General features: G+C 36.3%; 1 protein-coding gene across 1 annotated transcript; it reads left to right on the forward strand.

Annotated features, from left to right (window-relative positions):
* On the forward strand, positions 8,160–10,070 carry LOC18776229 (cinnamoyl-CoA reductase 2). Its single transcript, XM_007209300.2, has 6 exons — positions 8,160–8,382; positions 8,615–8,784; positions 8,927–9,109; positions 9,193–9,355; positions 9,449–9,641; positions 9,771–10,070. Exons 1-6 carry the CDS (start codon positions 8,265–8,267, stop codon positions 9,904–9,906), a joined length of 963 nt encoding a protein of 320 aa, XP_007209362.1. The 5' UTR covers positions 8,160–8,264; the 3' UTR covers positions 9,907–10,070.

Below are 10,070 nucleotides of genomic sequence, written 5' to 3' on the forward strand. Positions count from 1 at the left end.
TCTCAATGTATGTAGCAATATTAGATATGCGAGAATATTGAACTGCAAGTAAAGTAAATAAAATACAATATTTAAAAAGGTTTGATCATGCTTACGTCCTCGGAGAGTAGCAGCAGTAACTTTTCCACTACGTAAAATAATAGGGTTACAACTTTAGTATTTACAATATATGTGGTTCACTGATTTTTCTCTTCTTGAGGATTTCTCTCTACTCTCTTTTTCTCTCCTCTCACTCTCCCTCTTTCTTCTCTTTCTTTCTTTCTTTCCTCTCTACCTGGGCTCTCATTTCTTCTCAGATGGTGTGTCGTCTTACAATGAAGGGAGAAAGTCCATTATAGGCAAAGCCTCTTGGCTTCCCTTGGATGTGCAATCATTTCTTCCAATATGTGGGTTCCACTTCTACAACACTTTCATCATCACATCACCCACTTGGACAACAAGTCTTCATTATTTCTAAACGCGTGGGCTCCACTCTAGACTTTACAACACTCCCCCTTGGAGACCACAAGTAACATATTGTTGCCTTAATAAAATCTTGCTAGAAGGAAACCCAGTGAGGTAGAATACTGATGGAAGGAAGAAGATTACAGTAATCAGTGTAGCATACTTTTGAATGCTCCTCCTGATGAATATCTCTCCCTGAAATATTCATGACTACGTTTCTTGAGGGAAAATCTTTTGGAGTGAGAGGAGGATGTAGCCATCAAAAATTCTTTAGTAAATATACTTCCAGTAAGTGATCTCTATGTAAATCATATAAATTTCCGAAGTTTATACAGATGGAAGATTGTCTTGTTTCAATTGGCGGCGTTCTTTTGGGGAGGAAATTGCTAACTTTCAGCTTAAATTCGGGTCTAAGAGGACATGTCTTGGAATTTTTCTTATACATATGAATTGTGTTAAAATTCTAGACCAAGAGGAGATGAAATTTTTTTGTTTTTTGCCACTTTCTTATGTATATCTTAAGATGTAATGAGATAACATTGTTAGTTCATCAATTTATGAAAGTCAAGTTAGAAGGAAATTTGTCAATCTCTAGTTTCCATGGTTTTATCGTTCCCCTTGCAAAGAAGAAAAAAATACAAATGTAACCAAATCAATGATTTAATTGGCAAATGCTAGGACTGATATGTATTGCATATGTATTGCACATGTATAGCTATTTATTGCTTGTGTATTGGCCCCGTATATCTTTTTTTAAAAGTATGTTGGAATAAATTTATAGGGGGAGTATGAAGTTTGTGTATTGCCATTGTATATGTATTGCTACTGTATTGCCATCGTATAGCCTATTATTGCCTGTGTATTGCCCCCGTATATCTTTTTTTTAAAGCATTGGAATAAATTTATAGGGGGAGTTTGTGTATTGCCATTGTATAGCCCTTTATTGCTTGTGTATTGCTACTGTATTGACCTCGTATATCCCTCTTCTTTTTTTTCAAGTCTGTATTGCGGGTATGAATGTGGGGATGGGGGAAAAAAGCTTCACGGGGATGGGGATGGGGATGGGAATGGCATACCCACCCCCGATTTGACCCATTGCCATCCTACAAAGGCAAGAAGAATTAGCTATATATACACATAATGTATATAATGTGCTCTCTTCAATTAATAATATAAATAAAAGTATTTTTCCATTGCATACACTTGCAAATATATACAAACAACATATTCAAGACTGAAATTTCTCAAGTAAATTAAACTCAATTTCATTCCATGAGGACTAAATAATTACATGGTCTGTCTGACACACAAGTAGTTCCTTAATTACATGTTTTTTTTCCTTATAACTATAGTACACTTCTTGCAACAGAATGGAATGTTGTCCCACCCCAAATTGATGAAGGTTCTCAATGACAACAATCTTCTAGAAGCCAACAATAATCTTGCTCCAACTGTTATGAAAAAAAAATGTCAATTATCTCAAGACTTAAGAGTTAGGGTTTCAAATCGCTAGAGACCAAGCTTGTGGGATATGGGCCGTGACATGATCACGTACTCTACCAATTGTTGCTTCACCTTCCCAAATTCATCCATCATCTTCCTCTACAACAGAAACAAAATAAAGCAATATCAATATGTACATATATAAATATGTATATACAGAGTAATACAAAAGACAAATTGGTACTAATGAGGTAGATCTTTGATATGCTCTATTGGAACCATCACTTTCCTTTTATTGCTATATATGCAGATGCGCAAAAGCACAAACAAGCCCAATTTAAAATCTCCTACTTGCGTATCAAGAAAAGACTCAAAGCAGACTAAGTTTCTTATAAAAATAGAGTTCATTGTTTTTCGTCTGTGCTTCATTCGTAACTTATAACTCACATGGTATCCAAAATTTCACGCAGTGCATCAAAACTCAATCAAGTTAACTCTGGAACAATGAGAGAACAACAATATTAATCAATGAAAGAATTATGAAAGAGGCTATCATTGATCAACAACATTAGCTCCAGAACATAGACACCACAGAGGTATGCAGTACAATTTACTTTCATTCAATTTCTACACAAAAATAATCTTTTAGATTGATATAGTCATTCATTGCAAACTGAAATTTCACAGCCATGAGAATAATGCCAAGAGGAAGAGTATCATATCACCTCAAAATTGGAAAACATCTAATGGACGAGGAAAAGCAAATCTACCAAGCACAAGACGAAAAGCCTTACTGCTCAAGCTTGATCAGTGCATATCTACATGGGCGTTAACCCCCATATGATCATATTGCTTATTTTTTCTATTCTTGGCATTGGCTTTGCACCATTTATGTTTTAACAGTACATGAATTGTTCCAAATTAAAAACTTCAAACCGCAGGTCCTAATTATAGGCAGTAAATTATGACTTAATAAAAAATAGTCATTGGAGTTGGATCTAGGAAGCTGAAAGCATCACATGGCTCAAAGAAACCAAATCAGGGGACCACGTACAACAGGGGCTGTTGTGCTAGCTAGTACTGCAGGGCAGGGTAGGGCAGGGTAGGGCAGGGCAAGGCAGGGCAGGGCATGGCAAGGGACATTTGGATGCAAATGCTAGAGATATAGACCCTTTCTTTTAGGTAAATGAGGAAGACGAAGCAGCAGCAAAACCTGGCCATGTGAAGTAGCAGCATCAGACCCTTTCTATGTTTCTTTTGTTTGTTCACATACTTTTTTGCCATATCATGGCCCTTAGAATTCCTGCAAAATAATAACATGAACTTTATTTCTCAATTTCACAATGACACAAAACAATGTAGTATTAACTTGTTCACAGCACAAGTTAAATGGCGATGTCGAAATGAAAGAAACTCAAGGCATGACACAAAAGTTGAAAAATAAGAAAATAAATCTAATAGAATTCCAAATATCAAATGACACAACCAAGTATCCATTCACTATAAACTGACATAATATGGCACCTGTGTAAGTCTTCATGTAAAAACAGGGACATTTCTCAAGCATTGTTAAAAGGTAATTAAACTAATGTCATGGCGATCTAACAAAACCATTATGCACTGTAAAGACATCTTTGTAAACAAATTATAATAAAACTCACATGTGCTTCCTTCCATTTAGATGGGTTCATTGGGTCCTCCTATAAGTTCACCTTTAAGTATATACCATGAGAATTGTCCCAATTGGTTTGTATCTCAAAGAAAACCATAGTGTGCCTCATTAAGGTGATTCATCGAACACCTACAGGCCATTTTTTCATGCACTCATCAACTCAGCCTAACCAAACAAATAGAACCATATATTTAGAACAAGCAAATAAGCATGATAAATAAAACGATGTAGCAAGAATTTGGATTTTGAGCAACTTTCTAGACCACTATATGAAATTGAAACAATCAGAAGAAAACCCAAATAACATATGGGTATGAAAGTAAAGGCGAAAAGTTGAGCTGGGTACCTGGGACGTCATCTCTAGGTATATGGATTTCAGGAATGCTGAAGAAATTGAGAAATTTATTGAACCGGAGGGGAAGAACGGCGGTTGAAATAGGTGACAGAGAGTGAGAGATGGAGGTGGAGAACAGCGGCCGAAAGAGAGAGAGTGAGGTCGTCGTTGCTGATGTGGGTTCTGAGGAGGTGACAGTTGAGTACTTCGATTGTGAATAGCATTGCTCAACGGGTAATGCCAACCCGGTTGTAGCATAAAGAGGATACTAATGTCAACCATTTGATCAATCTAATGGCCTAATAAGTAGTCCCCACAAATAACCTCCGCATAGAATCTCCACATTATAGTCTCGCCGGTCTGCCTCACCATGAAGGCAGACCAAGGAAGCTTGCCTACTTAGTGCTTGCGAGTCAAGACAAAAGGTATAGGTAGACACGTGGCTGACAAGATTCGAAAGTCAACAAAAAATAACAATATAAATAAATCCGACGACATAATATTGAAAGAGACGCTTATTGACTCTGTTCAAAGCTACAAGGAGTCTGGACTCTTAAATTAAAAAGACAGCATAGCGTGCTTTACCTAAATACAGGCTCTGTTCACAGACATTGCCTTTGACCAGACTTCAGTGTTTAATTCCGTGAGCATTCAATACTTGTCTAAATTCCACCCCATTTGGATACAATATACTAGACACATAGACGAACAAATTTCATGGAGAAAGTTCTTCATGTGAGTGCTGGAAGTTCTCATTGGACTGGCCTTAATGCTGCTACTGTTGTTGTCATCTGGTGTTTGCTTCTCTGAGGATTCAAGACTTATCCAAAAATCTCCAATGTTGGATATGTTATAGGAACCATCTAGATAAACAACTTTCATGAAGCAAGCCAATTCATTTGAGTTCTGTAAATTTCTCATTTTGGCTCATCAAGCTGTACTGTAGCTCAATGGCGCTGGAATATGCTTCAGTATTTTATGTCCTGAAGACTCAATGCTTATCGAAATTCTCCCAATTTTGGATATGTCGTAGTAGACATCCAAATGAACAAGTTTCATGAAGGGGACGCTAGCATTAAATGAGATTTTCTTGCCCAAACAAGGAGGACTTGCCACTGCTGATGTAAACATTTGCTGCAGCTGTCAGGAATACCTTGCTTGAAAATTGAAGTTGTTCATTTGGGCATTTTGGACAAGATGACTTAGTCATGAACAAACAAATTTTAGCCATATATTGGCCATATTGAATGAGCCATAATTCTTCATTCATTCTAGACCAAATTTCCAATTTTGGTTCAAACAGAACCTTTCACAGTCCTTGTATTCCATTGAAACTGCACTTATACAAGGTTTCTCAGATAGGCTTTAGTCATGCTCCTAATCTATACAAGCCTTCTATGATTAGAAGACCACATAAAGTGATTTAAGACAAGGTAATGTCCTATTCTGAACCCATCTTACAAAGAGGAAAGTTTGGCTTGTTGCAATTAGCTTGGTAGCTAATGATAGTTATTATCAATACTTCATCTTTTATGTTATCTTTTTCTGATAGTTACTATTGACTTGTTCGAGTTGGCATAATCCATTGAGAGATTTGCCTATGGAATGGGTGTTAATTACCAATTAGATTAGGTGTTTATTGTTTGGATTGGCTTGAAAAGGGTCTTTGTCTAGCCCTTCCCTCTAGGCCATGTCTAATTTGGTGCAAGTTTGATTCAGTCTCCAAACCAATGAAATAAATTAATGGCCCAGGCCTTTACAATAATTAAATTAAGGGTTCTTAATTAGTAAATATTGAATGGTGATACGGCACAATCCTTTGGACACTTTCAATCAGAATCTTTGGTTCATGTTAATGCTAACAATGAATGACAAATAAAGCTCAATTAGCTTAGCTACAACCGAAGACCAAGTCCTTGGTTTTGTGGATTAATTAAGAATAGGGGTAAGTAAGGACAATACAATTCTCTCAGACATAACAAAAAATTTAAAATAGTGAGAATGATTGTGTGAATGCCTTGGCATGCATGAGCCTCCTCTTCGGCAAAGGGAATCCAATTTACTGATACAGGAAGAGTAGTAGTACCAATACTACGTAGGACTAATAGTTACTTTGTTGTCTCTTCTGATCCACTCATCCTTGCCGTCGCTATATCATTATTTATCTTATTGTTTATGGTGGATTTATTCAATAAATTGTCTATTTATTTGGAGGTTTACGAGTTAAATTTGGAGATGCTATCTATGTAGTTTTAGAATCGGAACATTAAGCTAACGGGGTCTAGTTTAGAAGAAAAGAGTCTTAACTTATAGACTAGCTAGAGGTCTCATATTTGAATTCTTACGTCATAGTTGTGTATGTATGTGAAATCCCACTCCCCGTAATTTAAACTATCGCTTCGCTTCTACTCAAAAAAGAATCAGGACATTAAACACACAACAACATGGTCTATATGTTTCACGATTAATTGCATTTGTGGATAATCAATTTTATGTCTTGTTGATTGGGCCGTTGCTGCATGTTGACTCTTTAAAATTTGGTATTTAGAGCATCTCCAATGCAAAGATGTAAACATGAGGATGTAAATGGCACTTTTACATCTCTAGTGGTATCTTGATTGGAATATTTCAAGATGCAAAACATTTTGCTCGGTGAGAAAATGTAAAATCTTAGGCTCCACGTTCAATTTTTTATTAGTTGTGACCAACAAATGAAAATGTAAAAAATAATGTAGACTTATGAATTTTTTTACACTTTCCAATGAGATGTAAATTACATCCTTAATATCCCGACTCATTGGAGCTCTAAATTTGTTTTTTATATGTAAAATGTCCATTGGAGATGTTCTTATATAGAGAGACTAATAAAAAATAATATTATGCCGTTGAATTTATTTATATTGTTATTTTTTATTGACCTTCGACTCTTTTCAGCCACGTGTCTACCTATCCCTCTTGTCCCGACTCGCAAGCACTAAGTAGGCAAGCTTCCCTGGTCTGCCTTCACGGTGAGGTAGACTACCCTTGATCTGAGCAGTTGGTCCCTTTACTTCTCCTAAGCCAACCATATGGGTTTTGAAAGTTAAACTCGTGCCCAAGGCCATCTCCTCTTTCATTGCCGCCATTCTTAGAAGCCCATCTTTCCCAAACCCATGAGCGAAAAAATCTTGATCTAAGTATATTGCAAATTTATATTATTTGTATTCTTGCGTGAGTATGTATAATGTTAATTTGGGAGCATGGCTTGGCTACTCAAAACTAAGGAGGAGGTCCTCCTCACAACAAATGGAATTTTGACACTTGTCAAGTTTCAAAAGAAAAAAAGTTTAAATGTAAAAAATAAGAGTACTGCTAAACAAACCCTAAAATTATCTGAGTATACCTTACTACTAAACTATTTATTGAATTATTAATTTAGCCTAATATAAAATGACCAAAAAAGATTATATTGAATTGTGAAAAATATAATTTTAATAAGTACACCCTCTTCACATATTCAACCATAATCCAACATAAAGAAGTTTTTGCATTACTTGATGCCAGTAAAAGGATTTTTCAACCTGTTTCAACGAAATGAACATCATGAGAGTACCTAATGAGCCATATAAATTTTCTCATCGAATTTAGTCGTTCAAGATGACTGGTGCTTAACAATGATGGCCTTCTATGTCCACCTCAAGAACTGTAACTGTATTTTGGTTTGAAGACTGGCGCGGACTTATTGGGATCACTTATTTGATTTTGTTTCTCTGTAAATCAATTTGGGCCCTCTCTTCTTTTCACTGGTTGCAGTTTTAGCCCCATTTTCTTTCCAATTGTTTATCTTGCCTTTCCATTTTGGAATCGGCTTATCATCAAATGGATCTCTTTATTGGCTTGCTGTCTTTTATGATGTCTGTTATGAAACCACATCTACTTTCGACCAAAAACAAAAAAAGAAATGATGATGGTGACGAAAGATATGGTGTCCATAAAAAAAGATGTGATTTCATAAAAGAACTAAATTGGGATGGAAGGAATCACATTGATTAACAAATACAAACACAAGAACTAAAATTGGCCAAATTAATAATACAGGACTCAATTGACCGATGAAGTAAAACACATAGAACATTTTGACATTTAAGCCAAGAATTTTTTTTTAAAAGGAATTCAAAAGCAAACAAAATTAAAGGAATTAGACAATCGTGAAAACTCCATTGATCTAAATTTGTATGGTGTAGACTCTTGCATGAATATTTACAAATGTAAAACCAGTGTGCTGAGTAAACGAGGCAAAAAAGCAATTCAGAAGGAAAAAACAGCATTAAGTAGTTATATATAGATAGATAGATAGAATGAAGGGAAACAAGAAGACATAACAGCTAATAGATGGCGGGTGAGAAAGAAAAAGTATGCGTGACTGGGGCTGGAGGATTTGCAGCCTCTTGGGTCGTCAACCTTCTTCTCTCAAAGGACTATGTTGTTCATGGAACAGTCAGACAGCCAGGTCACTGAGCTCATCACTCTCTCTCTTCTCTTCTCTTCTCTTCTCTTCTCTTATCTCTTCTCTTACTTGGTTTTATTTTATTTTTCCTCAGTCATTTTAATTAATTAATTGTTATGATTGGAAAAATATCAGCATATATGATATAAAATTATTGTGGGTTTAGCGTAGATTTTATAGGCAAATTGCATGCCTTCTTAAAAAATAAATGAAAACTAAATGTATTGATGTGTAGGGGTGAGCAAGTATGCTCACTTGAACAAGCTTGAGAAAGCATCAGAGAACTTGAAACTTTTTAAGGCAGATTTGTTGGACTACGATTCTCTGCGTTCGGCTGTTGAAGGATGTAGTGGAGTATTCCATGTTGCCAGTCCCGCTGTTCTTAGTGTTACAGATCCTGATCAGGCAAGTCCCTTGTTATATTTATTTAGACCTCAAAATATGTAAGTTATGCTGTTTTTATTAATGATTATAGTTCAAGCTGTCCTGCTTCGGCAGGGTGCTTCAGATCAGCGGAGAGAATAATTCAAAATTTGTTCTTCGGCAGGAGCTTCTTGAACCAGCTGTCAAGGGAACGCTTAATGTACTTAAGGCTTGCGTCGAAGCCAAAGTGAAGAGAGTTGTTGTTGTGTCCTCCATAGCTGCTATTGTTATGAACCCTGACTGGCCCAAGGGTCAAGTCAAGGACGAGACCTGTTGGTCTGTTCCTGAATATATTAAAACGACCAAGGTAATTGTCCATTTTGACTTATATTTGGTGGAAGAAGGACCTTACTTTTATGCTGAAGCCAGACCATTAATTTTGTGTTCCAGAAATGGTACTATCTTTCAAAAACAGAAGCTGAAAGCCAGGCTTTGGAGTTTGGAAAAAGAAATGAACTTGAGGTTGTAACTGTTTGTCCTTCTGTCGTTTTGGGGCCAATTTTGCAATCCACGTTGAATTTAAGTAGCTCTCTGCTAGTTGCGACTGTAAAAGGTATCTATATCTACTTAGCTATAGCATATAGTTGTTTCAAATCAACTTATATGCATATATAAATTGAGATTACAATTCTGAGAGTCTCTGTAGGTGAGCTTGAGTCATTGGAATACAATTACTGGACGCTCGTGGATGTTCGTGATTTAGCAGAATCACTGCTTCTTGTATACAACAAGTCTGAGGCCGGAGAGAGATACATATGCACATCGCACGAGATCGGGGTAGAGGAAGTGGTGGAGAAGTACTTGAGGCCTGCATATCCTAACTACAACTATCCCAACAAGTAAGTTTTTCTTACCCTCCAATAATTAGTTTAGTTGGTCTCTCTTTTTCTTCATCTTTCAGTTTGTGCGCCTTAACCATCCATGTTGATGTTTACTGAGATGCCTTGCCCTTGTATTGGTATTGGCAGCCTTACCCACACAGAGGAAGAAAAAGAGCACTTAAGTTCGGAAAAATTGCAGAGGTTGGGTTGGACTTTCCGGCCTGTGGATGAAACTCTTATTGATTCCATTGAAAGCTACCGGAAGGCTGGAATTGTGGACTAAAAAAAGTTCACATGTTTATTGTATCTTCCCTATCATCATATGCACAATGAAGATAATAATTTCGCTTAATAAGTATGATCGCCATCAGCATTCTTAGCAAGCTCTGCTCTCATTTATATCATGAAATTATATTTAAAATTTATTTAATCTTATTCCTTGTGAAA

The sequence above is a fragment of the Prunus persica genome, chromosome G5, assembly GCF_000346465.2.
Source record: "Prunus persica cultivar Lovell chromosome G5, Prunus_persica_NCBIv2, whole genome shotgun sequence".
Lineage (NCBI taxonomy): Eukaryota > Viridiplantae > Streptophyta > Magnoliopsida > Rosales > Rosaceae > Prunus > Prunus persica.

Bases quoted from the DNA above. Each gene is read 5' to 3' on its own strand.
- LOC18776229 (XM_007209300.2), top strand. From the start codon at position 8,265: ATGGCGGGTGAGAAAGAAAAAGTATGCGTGACTGGGGCTGGAGGATTT. The intron at 9,110-9,192 runs GTAATTGTCCAT...TTTGTGTTCCAG, and splicing joins AATATATTAAAACGACCAAG to AAATGGTACTATCTTTCAAA. The intron at 9,642-9,770 runs GTAAGTTTTTCT...TGGTATTGGCAG, and splicing joins AACTACAACTATCCCAACAA to CCTTACCCACACAGAGGAAG.